At 40.3% G+C, this 17,679-nt stretch overlaps 1 protein-coding gene across 2 annotated transcripts in view; it reads right to left on the reverse strand.

Moving 5' to 3' along the window:
• pbx1a (pre-B-cell leukemia homeobox 1a) overlaps positions 1-17,679 on the reverse strand; it is a 61,434-nt gene that overhangs the window by 7,743 nt on the left and 36,012 nt on the right. For both annotated transcript variants that reach the window (XM_042498306.1, XM_042498307.1), the window contains exons 3-6: positions 5,913-6,157; positions 3,319-3,509; positions 2,359-2,494; positions 199-358 (exon numbers count right to left, since the gene is read on the reverse strand). In XM_042498306.1, coding sequence (XP_042354240.1) covers positions 199-358; positions 2,359-2,494; positions 3,319-3,509; positions 5,913-6,157 — 732 coding nt within the window. The remainder of the gene's footprint in view (positions 1-198; positions 359-2,358; positions 2,495-3,318; positions 3,510-5,912; positions 6,158-17,679) is intronic.

Genomic DNA, 17,679 nt, shown 5'->3' on the forward strand with positions numbered 1-17,679 from the left:
TTATATTACTGGGTTAGTTTAGAAGAAGAAATCTGTTAGTCCAAATGAAACAGCACCAGAGACTCGATTCTTGAGTCGGGGCTCAGGTGAGAAGAGCGAGAACATGATGGCGCTCTGTCGTATGCATCTATTTGTACCTATAAAGCTTCTTTCAATATAATCCAGTCTGGTCTGCAGTCAGTTTGTGATTGAGCTCACCTGCTGAGTTGGGAGTCGATGGGGAGTTTGCCTGGCTGCCGTGAGCAGACACGCTCGTTGCATTGACTGCGGTCCTCGCTGCGTACATGTTGGCCTCTTCTTGGAACTTGCCGATGTTTTTCTTGTATCGGATTCTCTTGTTCCCAAACCAGTTTGATACCTGTCGAAATAATGATGGAAAGACACAGTCGCTGAGTCAGAACAACTCTAAGCTTTGCAAACAGTCTGAAATTTTACTCACAGCGTTAAACCTTAAGTTAAAGCTAAAGTTTTGCAGGCTAAAAATATGTAGGCTGAAGCTTTAGCTTGTCGCACTTACCCCTTTTACATTTTTACATTAATAGTTTTGTACAGTTCTCTACTACAATAAAAATTAAAGAAACAAATAATCAAAATATAGTTGTATTCTGTAAATCCAGAATTCCCAAACACATATTTCTATACACATCTTGGTATTAATTACTCTGTTTTATATTTATTTATCATCTTATTTTTTTATCTATTAAGTGTTTTACACATTTTCAAAACTATTCCACAAATTGACTCCTTTGACATTTATACTGAGTTCACACTGACTCACTCTAAGTTTGTCTTTACTCATTTACAGTCAATCTGTATCCTTTATGTTTTATATTTAATTTCTCTGTAAAAAACTCTGAATTGCCCTTTTGTATGAAATGTGCAATACAATCTTCCTGCCTTGCCTTAATCTTAACAATTTCTGGATACAGATATATATTTTTTTACTTTATACATCAACTGTGCAGTACTTAAGTCCATCAAATCTTTAAATTTGGAACCATGTGAGTTTATGAATAATTTGTTGGTTGGTTCAGTGATAATCGGCTCTGTTTAAAATTCTTCTTCAGCACAAAAATTGGATTTTGGATTAAAACTTAAAGCTGGGGTAGGCAGTTTTATTGTGGCGTCACAGGGAAAACATGTCACAATAAACATTGAGCATATTGTAAATCAAGTGGTCTGAGCAAACACTAGACTTCTGCACCTCCTCTCGGCTCTGTTTTCAGGCCTTTGAACATCTGTGACAAGAGACTTTGGCTAATCACAGGTCATTTCAGAGACAGGGTATTCCTGTTGGCTGTTCTATAAATGCAAATTCAGTGATTCAATGGCAAAGAATCCTGCAGAGAAAGTTGCTATTTTGGCTCAGTATGACTCAGTAAAGATATCCCCCAGAAACAAGCTCGCCAAGTTGTGTGCTTGGATCCAAGCATTCGCAGAACTTTCCTTGAAGTCATGCTTGTTGATGCTGTCTTTGGCACTTGTGTTCACAAAATAGTAGTTCTCACACTTAATTACAATTCTAGCCTGTTTCCTCTAAGTGCAGTGACAACTTTGGTCTTTGCTGCAACAGATATATCCCTTTTCCAACGAAATAAGCGCATACATGTGGGTTTTTAAAAACGGGAGAACCCACTAAAACTAGGCTCCTTTCCTCTATGTCTTTCTGTGTGTATGTTTTATTCTGGTGTGTTACATTCAATGTCACAAACACACCAGAAAACAGGTTACTTAACAGAAGAAAGCAGCATGGAGGCCAATGAAAATGTAATGGTGGTTACACACTGTTTTCAGTCTCTTTATCAAACTCAGTGTAAACTAATTTGGAGCAATGTTTGAGCACTACTTATTCGGAGACAAATGGTATTTTTCTGGCTGCCTGTTATTAAATCTTACTGGTTAAGGGGCTATAATTTGCACATTTTACTAGGTGTTGTGTTTTCTTCACTGCCAATTAAGAGCCAGAGCTGATAAATACCCTCCACTACTGCAGAGCCATTTGACCCAGGAGTGAATGCTGATTGTAACCTTTCAAATAGAATAAAAAAGCCAGATGTTAGTGGGCGTTGGAGGGTTTTTTTCTGCAGTGGGAAAGGGATTACACAGTAAAGTACCTATTGTACCTCAACCCGAGTCATGTGCTCTCACAGGTTGAAGCTCAACGACAGGTCCAGATATTTATCCTGGGATGCGTCTCCACACAGTCCACAAATGATGATCGAGTGCTGATGCTAAGCCAACACTGATTTGCCTCTAATCTGGGGCTTTTTATCAGGGCACTACAAAAACTTTTCAGCAAGTGGAATATCAGGACTAAAGCTGTGTTAAGTGAACATGGCGTTGGTTGATTCTGGTTACCTGTGACACTGTGATGCTGCATTTCTTGGCCAGCTCTTCTTTGGCCTCCTCGCTGGGGTAGGGGTTACTGAGGTGGGAGTAGAAGTACTCATTTAGGATCTCTGTCGCCTGTTTGTTGAAGTTCCTCCTCTTTCGTCTGGACATAAAAGAGACAGCCAAAACAGAAACGTATTGTTTTTAAAAATCCTTCTTCATTTGCACCTTCATTTGAATCAGAATAGTTTAGTTTGTCTGAACAGTGCTGAAAAATTACCATTTAAAACCTGAGCAGATTAGTGTGATTTCTTTCAAAAACATTAAAAGGCAATGAGCAACTTAACAAGAAATGACTGAAAAATTAGCAAGAAAGTTACATGAAAATCACTTGAAATATGCAAAAAAAAAAAAGAAAAGAAAAACCTAACCACCTAGACCTGCTAAAATAACACAAAATAAATACATAAAAATAAAAAATGTAAAAAAATAATAAATGTAAGTTTTTCTGTAACCTAGTTTTTAATGTGTATTGATTATATATTATATAAGCAATATTATAGATTTATTATAATAAATATTTTCCTTAGATTTTTCCTATTATTTGACAATTTTCTAATGAGTCTCTCTTATTTATTAAAGATAATCTTCAGGTCATTTTCAATTGGCAGGACATTTCCTGCCAAGTTGCTGATTGCCTTTTTTTCCCATGTCTTTAAAACAAGCCAAACCAATTTGCTCACTTTTCAAGGGTTTAAATGCTTGCGAAAAGCGTTTGTAGGCAGCCAAAGAAAACTGATGTCAATCCATGTTTCAAAGGGTTAAAGACCGGTAAAAAAAAAGCTGTTAAAATACTTTAAGAATCAGTGTGATCAATGGCAACAAAGACACACAAAGCTTTCTTTAAATAATGAAAACTGGAGCACAATGTATGAACACTAAAGGTTAGTTTTGTTAGATTTGTTGCCCACATGGACACACACAAACCTGGCGTCGAGGAAGCGTGAGCGCAGGATCATTACGGCCTCACAGGTGCTCTGTTTCAGCTGCATCTGGATGGAGCTGAACTTGCGGTGGATGATGCTGACCATGCGCTCGATCTCTTTGGGCGAGATGGGTCGTGTGCGAGACTGCTCCCTCAGCAGGTTCATCACATGGGTGGTGAACTCATTGCACGCCTGGATGCACAGACAGACAGGATTCATAAAAAGACGAACTATCATGGAGACTCAACAGCTTCACACAGAACAAAAGGGTGAAATTGGATTCTGGAGCGGCTGCACCTTCACTGGTAGGCCTCGGCCTCGCAGAAGCAGCTCTGACAGTATAACAGCAGCACGCGTTAGAGGTAATAAGAATGGTCTAAATTAAAGCAGCAGACACTGCGCGATGTTTCACGCCAAACAAATGTAGCGGTGGAGTCATACAGTGGAGGCAGCGAGACCTGCGGTGCTCTGAATATTAAAAGACTTTTCTTCAATGGGAGAGAAAATGTGACAAGTGAAGAGAAATCTAAAATGACAGCAGGCTTTCAGTCCCGTTAACGTTCAAGAGGTTTAAACTGTCTCCCTCTCTTTTTACTCCATCTTTCAGTCTACCTCGTTCTCTCTCTGTCTGAATCAGTCACTGGATATGACTGCATTCAGAGTCAAGGTGTCTGTTGCTTGTCAACACCAGGGTTACGTCAGTCAAAGTGATGCACCGAGCAGCCGTTCTGCTTGCACACACACGCCAGACACTACTCACTCATACACGCACAAGGTGTACGTAGCGTGGTGACACAGAAATGCTCAGGTGTGTATTGACTGTGACAGTTAGCGATGACTAGCCTTCCTTGGGAGAAGATGACAAACCCAGGACGCTTTGACTTCGGAGCGAATGACAAGACGTTACAGTCTTTGGAAACGAGCTGGTGTGTGACTGATATAATGGCTGCTTGCCTGCTGAAGATAACATCTCTGAAAGCAGTGCTTGTCATGAGTTGGCCTGTGAGAGCTGATTTCAATAGAATTATGCTTAGTTAAAAACTCTCAGGAAAATACCTCATCCATCAGTTTTAAAAAATTATTCCTATTTAGGCTTTTTTTCCAACATGCATTGGACAAAGGACAAGCAAAAAGACAATGCCAAAACTCTTATTTTCTATTAAATCTTAAATCCATCTCAGCTGCATATTTTTCACCATATAAGGAAACACAGGAACATGAGCGTGAATATGTTACAAAAACATGTAAAGGCCAAGTCTCAATCCCTCATTATTTTTCTTGCAATTATTCATTTTATTTTTTATTATCCAAGAATAGATCATTTTCGTCTTGCTTGCTCCTCTCTGTAGGAAGAGGTCAAAGGTCAGTTGTGAATTTGTGTAATGTTTCATCACTACATCTTTCATTCCCATTAAGGAAGACGGTAACCATGTTTGCAATTTAATCACGTCAAGACACATATTTTGTGCATGTCAACATTACAACAGTTTATAAAGATTAAAATCACTGACATTTTTTTTAAAGTTATGCCTCTGTCCATATCCACCACCCGTCGAGACGATGTCCAACTTTTTCAGTAGTTGCACATTTAAACAGAAAAGAGAGATTTAAAATTACAACACATCCTACAGTCGTCAGCTGAGTAGTGGGAGGAATTTTCTGTCATGAAACAACAAAATATTGCTCAAAAAGGTAGAGTAAGAACACTGGACTCTTCCTCCTCACTTTCTATTATGAGGGGGTTGAATTAAAGGGACAGTTCACTACAAAACAAAAATATTTTTCCTGTACTGAGCCAGTACAATTAGTTGTTAATCTAGATCTTCTAGTATGAGCTGCTAAGAGTTCAGAGAAAAACTCAACAGCAATGTGTCTTTCCAGAAATCCTGACCCGGTTACTCAAGATAATCCACAGACCTTGTTGTGAGAAGTTGTACGTAGGAGCTATTCTCTTTCCACCAAACCAAACCTGCCAACCATATCACTGCACAGAAGGAAATGTGCATCTACTCACAGGTGAGAGGCTCGTGTTTGTCACAGTGCGAGATGTAAACATTGACGGCATACTCTTCGGCTGAGTTGTAATGTTATCTAGCTCAGTGGTGCAGTAGATGCATGCATCTTTTGCGTGGTGATGCGGTCAGCGGGTGTAGTTTTACAGGGAAAAAAAGTTCCTACATGAAACTGCTCACCACAAGGTCTGTGGATTATTTTGACAATCTGGTCATAATTTCTTGAAAGAGACATTGCTGTTGAGTTTTTCAAATGTATTTTTTTGGCGCTTTGAGCCGAGTGCTGTCTAGTGCTATTAGATTTGAGAGAGGGCAGACATTTCTCTAGCCGATATCTCCAGTGCTGCAACACACACCAAAACAATCTAGACTAATAAACAGCACTACAGGTAAAAGGAAAACAAAGTATTTCAGTTTTTGGGGTGGACTGTCCCTTTAAGGCTTAGCAGGTAAATGATGTCTAATATCCACATTCATTGTGTGGTATATGAGAATGGCACTTGTGTATTTGCTGATAAAATACTTACATTACAATGTGAATTTATGTCAAAATAAAAGCTGAGAAAACACTCTTCCTCCCCACCTGTTCGTATTTCTCCAGCTCTGTGTGGTAAATTTGTCGGATCTGAGACAGCTTGGCCCGGTAGTCAGAGTGTTCCGCTGAGTTGTCCGCACCCACGCCGCCAGTGGCAGCTGCTGCAGCTGCCGCAGCTGCCGACCCGCCGCCTTTCTCTGGCCCAGCCACGCCTTCAGCCAGCAGCATGTTGTCCAGTCGCATCAGCTGAGGATCTGGAGGCTCCTCCTCCTGGGCGCCACGGATACTGAGCACTGTGGACGACAGGAGAAGATGACATGAAGACTGTCCCGTTTACACGGATGTTCAAAATGACTGAGCCGCAAGAATTATACTTTGACTGTGAAAGAGTCTTAACTCTGGCCTACCAAGTGAACTCCCTGAAATATGGCCATCGATTTAATAGTTCAGGTCCGCGCCATAAAATCCTGCAGCCTCACAGAGGCTGGCAGCTAGGAAGGACCATAAAACTATCATTTCATCGATTCTGACTATCATTTCATGTAGAAAAAAAAAATTAACACAGCCTTTCACCAGAGTTCATCTTTCATTGCTCTCCTTATGCTCCAGCTATGTTTAGTTTCTGGCTGACGGCTTTATTATCTTGTCAGACGCTATCTAAACAGAAAAACAAAGTAATAACACACATTAGATGCAGTGTATTAATGCACCTGGCTCAAATAAATCAGGCGAGGAGATCACAGCTAAATCACAGAGTTCCTAGAGCTAGATGAACTACGGATACACAATTTTAAATTTGGGTCCTACTATACAGAAAAAAGCATAGTAAAGGTAAAAGGTTCAAAATTCACAATTTTGATTATGACGGGTATTTTAACACTGACATTAGCACAGAGAACCTTTTTGTTGTATAGTTTTGTATTTCTCATTCATTTTTATTTTTTATTATGGTTTTGTAACCTTTGTTTTTTTTTCCACTCAGTATCAGTTTTCCACAGTGGGTTTGCTCACTTAGGTTACGTTTGGATTAGTTTCCATATTAGTTTTAGTTTTTATAAGTTTTTTAATAATATGAGGAGTATTTTTCAAGACTGGGTAAGATTTAAGAAGTTCAGGTTCTGCTATACAACCAACGCCATGCTTGTCGTGGTGACGAATTTGACCAAATTGACAGTCTAAAACTATAGGCATAGCATGTATATTTTTATTTTATATTAGTTAGTTTTGTAAGTACAAAATATTTTTTCAGTTAGTCTTAAGATTTTTTTCCTTAAGTTTAGTTTTAGTTCAGTATAATAACCTTACGATGAACTTAACATGCAGTTATTTTAAAGTGCTTCTCCCAATATCATACAAATAATATCTACTGAGTTAATATCACACCTTCAACACCAGTGCAGTATTCATGGTTGGGACTAGATATACGATTTTATTTCAGATCACGATAAAAAACACTCACAACAAGTTGAATGCGGTGAATTTTCATTATCAGGATAATTGTGAATTTCCTGTCCTGTAGCACCAAAAGAGACTGCTGGTCAACCAACAGTAAGTGAGACTGCAAAAACAGGCTGCACATGCACCAACCTCAAATGTCCCATGCCTGATTCATAGTGTTGTAATCTTCATTTAGCAGGACTAAGGGCGCTTTTAGGACTGACTCTGAGGTCTGTTTACACACTTTGTTTAGGGGTTTGAACCTGCATGTATTCACACACCTACAGGCGCTCAGCTCTCAACTGACACTCAGCTCCCGTGGCGTGCAGAGTGAAGTGTAAACACAGCAAAGACAGGCCTGCTGAGACAGACATGCACAAACAACATACACGCAATGTACACATACACACATGCATGCGCGCACACACACACAGATATTCTGAGTAATAGATGTGATATGGGCTCAGTTTGTAGGAAATTTACTTGAACAAAAGCTATTTTAATTCTCCCAGAGAACAAAACATGCAGGTGTTTCAGCATGATTTTTTATTCTCTTATCAGCTGCACTGCTCTGCCTCTTTCTGCCACCAGAAGGCTCCCTCGGTAAAGCAGCGGCGTGTCCTGCTTTTCTCAGAGGTGCTGAAAACAGCCGACCAGGTGCAGCCCTCCATTCCATCCACTGTCTTCAAGGACAAAGACAAAGCTCACGCTGTCACAACATTTTTCATACACGCTTTAATCCACGAATCTATCAAAATGTTTCAAGCGGACAATCTTACACTCCAGCCTGTGTGTCTCTTCCATGATGACTGTGGACAGTGAGGGTAAATGACAGGTTGTGTGACAGAGCAGTGAAGCCATATTGTAGCCCACAGTCACAAGCGACGGCTCTTTTGTAATGAGGATGTAAGGTTGAGTCGCCCTGTGACCTTTCTGGTGAGCAGGGGGTCCAGATGGATTCCCGGGGCCGCGCAGGGAGCTCGTCTACCTCGGTCTTCCTCTTTTCAAGCTTTAAACCTCCCCCTCCACTCCTCTTTCCATCTTTTTTCCTCCTCCAGCAATAACATCATCCATTCCCATCAGCTCCAACACGTGAGCAAGCTCAGCTCAAGAGGCAAATGTCAATGGCTATCAGACGGCTGGAAAAGGTCAGGAGTTCACATGGGGTGCACGGTGCGTGTGTGTGTGTGGCGGGGAGCATGTGCACATGTGCTGGTAGATGAATATGTGGATATTTTTCATGTGAATCACACCAGCGGGAAATTATAACACTCGCCAATTTAATTCTGACAAAATAGTGGCACATCCCAACCAGAGGGGGAATCTAATGAGCCTAAGAGTGATTTATTCATTCCCTCCAAGTCCCCGAGTGCACAACTAAAAGCATGAAATGGATTAAATAAATACAATTAATAAGGAAAATCAAACAATTCACTGTGCTGTGGCATAATTACCCTAACCACAGCCATCAGCTTTATTTATTTCTGTTCAGTAATAGCAATGAAATCGATTAGACCTCGATGCCAGTCAGAGTGCTCGTTGTGAACTCTGCAACTATACATTAACATAATCACCTGACGGAGAGAAGGCCCCTCTACTACAATACATCTCATGCTCCCTGTAGCGCCAAAAACCTTTTATACTCACTTTGCAGTCTATAGGTAACAAAGGCATGGAGTCCATACTGCTCTCCTTTATTCCACGGACAGTCACAGATTAGTATCTATAAAAGGAAGATGGCCATCATCTCATCTTGATCATTACTGACAGACTTAATTGAACAATGAGAGGACACAATTCCCCCTCTCTGTCGCTTCCTACATCCCTCCCTCCTCTCCTTTTGTGCATGCTCTTGTATAATTCCTTCCCTGAGATGTGGGGCACTAAAACCCAAAAAGGCAAGGCATAAAAAATGAATACGTATCATAAACAATTCCCGAGCCGTTTCCTGAATAATGAATGGAATTCTAAGAATAAGCCTTTGTTTTGGTTATTGACTAAATTAATTTCTGCTGTTTTACTTCCTTAAGAGCTGGCTCATACCCATCGCCACACTGCCTGCTGTTTGCAGACAACAGGAGTGTAAATAAACATGACGATTAAGCCACCCACTCATACGGGGGGACTCAAGGTGCACGCACGCAAACACGCAGCACAAACATACACTTTGTGCATGTGCACAGAGGAAAAACACAAAGCTATGCACATTGGCAGACTACCCTGAGCACCCAGCCTGGCGCCCTGCAAGTGCTTTTAAATGAAAACATGTTTAATTAATGATGTTGAAGTATTCTGTCACAATTAGGAAGATTTACGGTCAAACAAGGCAGCAGTGATGTCCCTGACAGCCATGATGAAAGTTTACCCTCCTTGCCTCTGACTGGCAGCTAGCAGCCAACGCTGGACTGGATCCATTTCCCATCAATACAGTAATGCAATACACTCCACAGCACTGTAGCCTATATACGTGTGTTTGTGTGTGTGTGTCCTTTCTTGCCGAGCGCTTGTCCACATCACATGACCCCAGAGAGGGGCAGGCAGTGGCTGTGCTCTGTATTGATTGTGTGGGCACACGTCATCTAGGGTTTCAGCAGTTAATAAATCAGGCCTGCTCCTGACACAACCGTGTGTGTGCGTATACATCCGTGTGTGTGTGTGTGTGTGTGTGTGTGTGTGGGCCTGTCACAGACCAGTCAGCAGGAGTGAAAGCGACAGCCACATGATAATGTAACATCACCACCATTCATCCCTGCCACACAGCATTCTGAGACAAAACAACAACAACCTAGGAACCTGAAAAAAAGCAGCGTGATTTACAGCAGACATGACAAGTATCACTAATACAAGTCCTCCCCTCCCCGCTCCTTCAAGGAGTTCAGCATCCTGCTCTCATCTGCATCTGATGCAAGCCCAATAAAGCAGTCTTCAGAAGACGCAGCACGCACTTCATGCTGACCCACACACCAGAGGTAAACTACAGTGCTATTATCATTACCAAGGAAAATAAATGAATATTATGTTACATCACATCTAATTTACTGTATATCTGGTCATTTCAGCTGAATGGAATCTGGGCTTTAATAAAGAAACAACGATTATTGCGGAATTACTAATAAAACCTGCAACCTAAACCAATGTAATCAAAATTACCTGTAACTACTTCTGTTGGATGATATATTGGCCTTTAAAAAATGCGATAAACAATGTTATTGTCATTTAAGACCATTTTACGCAACGATAATATAACAGCATAATAGTGAAATGAATGGTGTCATTTAACAAAGAAATAATACTAAGTTGCAGTAATTAAGTATTTTTTGGGAGTATCTGTTCTTGCGTTTTTATATTTCTTTCAACTTTTATCCCACTATTTTTCCCCTAAGCATCTTAGTACAAAATAGGGAAGGAAGGGAGGATGGGATGAAGGAAGGAATGGGAGGGAAGGAAAAAGTCGATCTATTTCTTTAAATCCTTCAAGTTGCAAAAAAAATGTTTTTCTTCCAGTGTAATGTAAGCTCAGTTTTTTAGGTGGTGTATGTTTATTGTGGTGTTATTCTCAGAATTCTGACCACTAGCTTTTTCTTTACTACCAGCATTTACTTGTACTTTTACTCTTAATACATAAGTGCATTTATTCTGATAAAATTACTTACGCACAGTAAATATTAGAGACTTGAAGACTTTAATATTCTAATAGGTGTTTAATTTCTATCGGAGAGAGTCACAAACTTTCCCTTTTTAAGAATATTAGCGTTTTGTATCAGCCATCATAGCTGTCCGACATACTTCACACAAGGTACAAGTTTAAGTCCTGCAACCTCACTGCCAGATGCCACTAAATCCTACATAGTGAAGCTTTAAAGACAAGTTTTGCAGCACTATGCCGTCCATCTCAGCTGATAACAAAGAAATGCCTGGCTTTAAAACTACAAATTCTTCAGCCCCAACCATCACTGTCTCAAGTGACATCACAAAAATAATCTTAGATCGACTTAAAGAAGTATTTCATTGATATAAAGAGGGTCCTCACATAAAACTAGGCCGTCAATGCAGTAGAAAGACATAGATACACTGGCATTTGCTTTTGCTCAAGATCAGAATAAACTGCACCGCACCAGACCAATAAACACTTCTGCTGGTGGGCAAACTCGTCAGTTTGACAGAATGGTGACCGGCTGGTAATTAACAATCTCGTATTATAGTTAAAGGGTAAGCTAAAACATGTTTCTGAAAACATCTGAGGCGATAAACAGACAATGCTGTAACAGAATCTGGGTTCATATTAAATCAGCGCTGCAAAATTTTACAGTTTGATCAGATTTCGGCCTACGTTTTTACTGTGCAGGAACCACAGTGGTGCCCACTTTCTGTTCACAAATTCTTACTATTACAGCTAAACGGGGCACTAAGGAGAAATAGGCAGTGCAGTACATAAGCTTGATTTATATTCGATCAGCATTGCCTTGTTGTACCGTTTCATCAGATTTTAATTTTAGTGAAGGAAGTTTACCACAGTTCACCTACACACTGTTTTGATACAAAATCGGTGAAATATCCCTTCAAGTAATGTTTTTTTTCAATTTTCAGTGCTACAGAAATATTTCAGTAGGTACCAAAAAAAGTACTGAGATTCAAAACCCAGCCAATAAAGCAATCACCATAAAACGCAGCATTGTGCCATATTTCATACACTGCCTCACATACTAGAGGTAAACTACAGTGCTAAGCAACGCTATTATCATTACCGAGAACACTAAATGAATATTATGTTGCATTACATCCAATTTACTGTATATGTGGTCATTTCTACCGAATTGAATCTGGGCTGTAATAAAGAAAAGACGATCATTATGAAAATACTAATCATAGCTTAAGTCTATGCAATGAAAACTATTGTTATAATCTAAATACTGTGTTGTTTAAATAGTGTTCAAATGTTCTGTACTGTAAGCTGAAAGCCAGATTTGTGATCTACCCATGAACTCACGGGAAACTTTCTCAGGCCCAAAATGTTCTTTCCATCACCTGATAATGGGAAGCTGTACAACCTCAGTACACAAGGGCATAGTCATAAAGTACCTCTAAAACAGCTTTATGTTTTATCAGCCATCTCGAGTATCATGTGCAGAAAGGGGGCAGAGCTGGGGTGTTGTATCTGACACTGGGTGGGGGGATGGGGGATACCAAGGACAAGGAAAAAACACCAAAGAAATACTGGAGGGACAGGCCGAGACGAGGAGAGATGTGGATGGTGCAGGCAAGGAGGGAAGAGAGTGATGGAGGGAAAATGAAAGGCGAAAAATAGAAATGGAATAGGAAAGCGAGGTGTCAATTAAAAAAATGAACCCCAGTGCATTTGGGAGGTGACAGCTGGTGGGAGACGAGCTGACAGGCGTCACATTAGGCGGATTTGGTGGCCGCTCCCCTCATCCCCTCCTTTTTTTTTCTCCTCCTCTCCCTCTGTCTCTCTCTCGCTCTCTGGCTTTCTCCACTGGCGATCGGTAGTTTCTCATGCGGCAGTGGCGGCGGCAGCAGCAAGCGAGGCAAGAACTCAGCTTGGTGTTTTTCAGAACAAGTTCCCCCTGCAGCTACTCCTAATAACGGTAATTATCGTCATCATCTGAGGCTTAAGCAGGCCAGTTTGAGGCCTGAGGGGCTGGCCTGATAATGAGGCAGCCAGCGCCAGAGGAGAAGACCATTCAGAGCACCGCCCTGCCACCAACGCTGAGCACCCCCATTTAAAAGCCTTCATTAAAATAATTCATTATTCAAAATAGGCAATACATTAGCCCCCTGGCTGTCAGTCTTTCTTAAGGTGTCTTAAAATATATATCTTCTTGATTGAATCAAACTCATGCTCAGCCCATGCAGTTTTAACAGCTCCAGGCTGCACTAGAAACCACGGTGGCTGAATGGCTGAGGAGAAGTCACGAGCTAGAGGAGCAACGAACTGCACAGTCGGCCCTCAAGCAGAGAGACAAAGACATCTATGGAGAGACAACCATGCATGGGAAAAAGTACACAAATGTCTGGTCTCAATAACTTTTTGTTAAAGCTCTGGTTTGGTATTGCCTTTATTATCTGAGCTTATTTTTCTTCAGGCTATAGACATTCCCAGTTTCAAACCTGGGATGCTGAAACTTGAGATGTCTTCCTGAGAAGAACGACAGCATCAGTCATTTCACTAAGCGTCCCAAAACAAGGTGCTTATGTTCAAGCAGAAGTGAGACCAAATATTTTTCATCCTGGACGTTTTGCATACTGTAATTATTTTTTTGTTGTTGACCGCCACGTAGTTTTTGTTTGCAAAATGAAATTTTCTTTGGTATCATTCTCTCCAAATAGTTCTTATTAGTGTGAGATATTTCTTATGGATCTCTTCTGTAACTTGACCGTATGCTTTCTGATTGGTTCATACTAAGATGATCTGGCCTGCTGGGAATAAATTGTGATAACGTTGAATTAGAAGAAGAAAAAAAAGATTTGTGGCACATTTTTTAAATATCACACTTTTTAATCTTTGGGGTTGGAGAAAAGTATCAAGCACTATCGAGTAAAAAGGCTCAAGACTTGTGTCAGACTGAAGTCCAAGTCATGTGGCTCAAAATCACATCTTTGAGTTTAAGTGTCAGAGCCCTCTATCTGCCATAGTAATTATAATGGGAGTAAAGCAGGGAGTCAGGTGACGTTCAAGAGCGACCAAGTCTGAACATGGAGGAGGTTTGTGTGAATGGATGGGTCAACAAAATGCCATTCCTTATTGCGAGACTGCTGCTTGTTTCATGTCTTCAACCAAAAGTCAAGTCTTTCTTTTTTTTTTTTAACATGATCACAATCTTTTCAACTGACGATCAAGCTTCAAGAACCTTAGCACAGTGGTCATTTTAACCATAACCAAGAACAAAGTCCCAATTTTATTCCCCCGTGCCTTTGGACTCGTGTTGTCATGATATCACAAAGATTGCAAGAAATTAGTAAAAAGTTACCTAATAAGTAAGAAAATTACCTGCATTCCCCTGTCCCCAAAAAATTAAAAAACAAAGGAAAAAAGAAAAAACAACAAGGAAATGACCTCAAGAAAGTTATATAATGAATTATATAGATATATTTTTCTGCAATATAATTTAATACATAATTAAGGGAATTATAACTACAGTTTTCTTGACATTTTCCCCCAGTTTTCTGATAATATCTTATTGTCCCCCAGTTAATTTTCAGATATTTTCCTTGTCACTTTTTACTTATTTTTTTGTGGGAGATTTCTTGTTGAGTTGCCCATTATGTTTTTTCATGTTTTTAAAAGAAATCAAACAAATTTTCTCAGGTTTCAGAAGTTTAAATGCTTGTGCAGGTTGTTGGATTGCAGCACAAGCAGTCAGGTGTAAACTGATATTTTTGACAAGAGTACTTGTCACAAATACATTATGGGACAATAAATCATATCAACTAGTTTTTTTTATATTAAAAATACTGACATTTTAGATGAACAATAAAGCAAGCAAGACTAAAAATCTAAAAAAAAAAGCATCAGAATCAATTTTTTGATACTAACAGTTTTCCATACTAGATTCTAAAGTCAAATTTCTGTCAGTACTCTACAAGTATTGTGGTTGGATACTCAGCCCAAAAAGTTAGGGAGGTTAGTATTAGTCGTATTCGCGCAATATGCTATGAAAACACCTGAAAATGCCACACATTTCTGCAGACAATCTTATCAAAATGTTCTTAATGTATCAAATTTGTCAGAAAATAAATGCCAGCCTGAGATCAAATGACAGCCAGCATAGTGTTGCTGTCCCGGGCAACAGTTGGCGAGGAGGTGACGTGTGAAGCGTTCAGAGCCAGGAGGAGATGGTCCATGACAGTGAGCGTCCTGCCCTAACTGTTGCCCTACATGGCCTCCCTACGCACCAGGACAAGACATGAAACAAGAGGTCCAGTAACACAATCCTCCTCAAGTCCCCGTGGTGTGTGTTCCTGTGCATGGCACATTTCATAAGGCTCCGCTCTTTGACTGGTGATGAGTTTATGCGAAGGTAATTAACAGTAATTAATCCTTAATTACAGCAATTAGCAGAGTCGCAGTAAATTAAGCCACATCTGGAGGCATGGAGCAGGGCTAGACAAGTAGGGGTGGGCTTTTTGACAAGGGGGAGACACAGAGACCACGTGACAGAGACTGTTTAGGTCTACCTGGGATGTCCGGGTTACTATCCGTGCTCCGGGCCTTCTGCTGGGACCTGCGATAAACCGCGTGATCTCAGAGGTGGCTGATGGGGCAGGGTCTGATGAACACGGAGGGCTGAGAGAGGAAGGTTCATTTCTGAACAAAATTGCTTCATCTCAGGGAGAAAGGCTCCCTTAAGCTACCACGCAAGGACACCCACCATATGGCTGCTCATAGACAATAGTGCTGGTGGTTCTGCTTGGCTGTGCTCGGCTTCACTCGACAACATGTGAACATGCATTTTACACAACGTCGCTAGATAGTAAACCTGGCTCGCAGTTTACAGACCAAAATTACGCCCACCTTGTACAGTTTACTGAGATCAGAAAATGACATTAAAAAGCATCAAACACTTGTTTTTCCTGCACTCTGGTAATGTTTTTTTGTGCCAATTTATGGTGGAAATGTCTTTTTTGTGTAAAGAAAAACACCAAATTAAAAATATAAAAATATAATGGAATATAAGGCTCTCTGGCCTCTGCAATGCTTTCAAATATTAGGCCAACTTTGCTCATTTAATATCATCCTGCTGCGTCAACAAACATGTAGGTTGCACACTTTCCACATGAGTGATACATTATTTAATTTTTTTTAATTGTTTTGTAAATAGCCCTTTTTAGACAAAGATCGTGCTGTTGGGCCTCTACAAAGTCCCTTCATTAAGCCTTGTTTTTGTATACACAACCAAACAACAGTAGCATATTGCCGCCCCAGTGTGTCATTTTAGATAGCATGCTGGTGTAACCAAAGCAAAAGAGGCATGTCGGGCAAAACCTGTAACACAGCAGCATCGGCCTCTAATGTGACATATATCATACATGTAGCACATAGTCAATAATGATCATTTACCATCTCTGTTATGTGGCGGCTGATGTCACTCTGTTCTTGGAGGTAAGAAGCTCCCTGACCTCATTTTCTGCCTAATTTTTGGCTGCTGTTCTTGTTCTTTGAGTTAGATGCTCACAGCATAATATGTCACAAATAAGTCACACCCACCCCGTACATGGTCCTGTCCTGCAGGCTGTCCATTTGACACAGACAGTGATTCGACGCCGTTACTACCTCCACTGCCGGCTTAAAGGTGAGACAACTCTGTCCCCTGATTATGCGATCATACCTTTGATAAAGAACTGCAAGGCAGAATAATGGCGTGACATTCCCGCCTCTGTGTAAAAGGGACATGTCATGTTCTAGCAGTCCTTTAAAATGAAACTTCCCTGCTACCTTCCTGTTTTGATTAAATATTAAGTGGGACATGTCCCCTGCGTCCACCCTGAAATCTACGCCTATGTGCTGGTTCATTATTATTATGCTGCACAGAGTCACATGGTTCAGTCCGTATTACTCTACTATTAAAAAAGATTCTGAGTGGTTACTTAGATTATCCCATGATGCATTTTCATCTCCAGTGGGAGCAATGTCTTCCATGATGACAATGCTCCTCTCCATAAAGTACAAGTGGTCACTGAGTGCTTTGAATGGCATGATAATGCTGTTAGCCATATGCCAATGCCTCTTCTGTAAATAGATATGATCCGATTGTCTTTTCTATATATAGATACGATCCAAACTGAGCACCTACGTATATTCAGTATCTGTGCATCTTGGGTCATGTAAGTGTTACATCAGAGAGTAAATATCCTTCCAGATGAATAATATGAATTGACAGGTAAGGTCAGCTGTGATATTCCTGTTCTGTAATGCTTTTGGCTCGTGTATTTTAGAGACTAACTTTAAGATTGTATGGGTTCGATCACTGGCACACTTTTTCCCTTCTCTCATGGCTGTCATACAGCAGACGCCCAGAGGCCCTCCACAAGTCCAGATCACAATCCAACAAAACTACAAAGGACACTTTTGTTGTCCCATGACAAACCATGGAAATGCTAAAAATATCAGCATACAGACAGTGTGGTGAGTCTCTGCAGAATGACTGAGAGATTGGGCTGCAAAATGTGTTTTATTATTGATTAATATCTCAATATTTTGTTTGATTATTCAATTCACTGTACAGTCCAAAGCTGCAGCAAACAATTATTTATGTTATTGATTATTCTTCAGATTATTGTCTTAGCGATTGATGGTTTTGTCCATAAAATGTCAGAAAATAGTAATAGATTACTACAGTTTCAATGTGATGCATTTAATGAG

The sequence above is a fragment of the Plectropomus leopardus genome, chromosome 12 (assembly GCF_008729295.1).
Source record: "Plectropomus leopardus isolate mb chromosome 12, YSFRI_Pleo_2.0, whole genome shotgun sequence".
Classification (NCBI taxonomy): Eukaryota; Metazoa; Chordata; class Actinopteri; order Perciformes; family Serranidae; genus Plectropomus; species Plectropomus leopardus.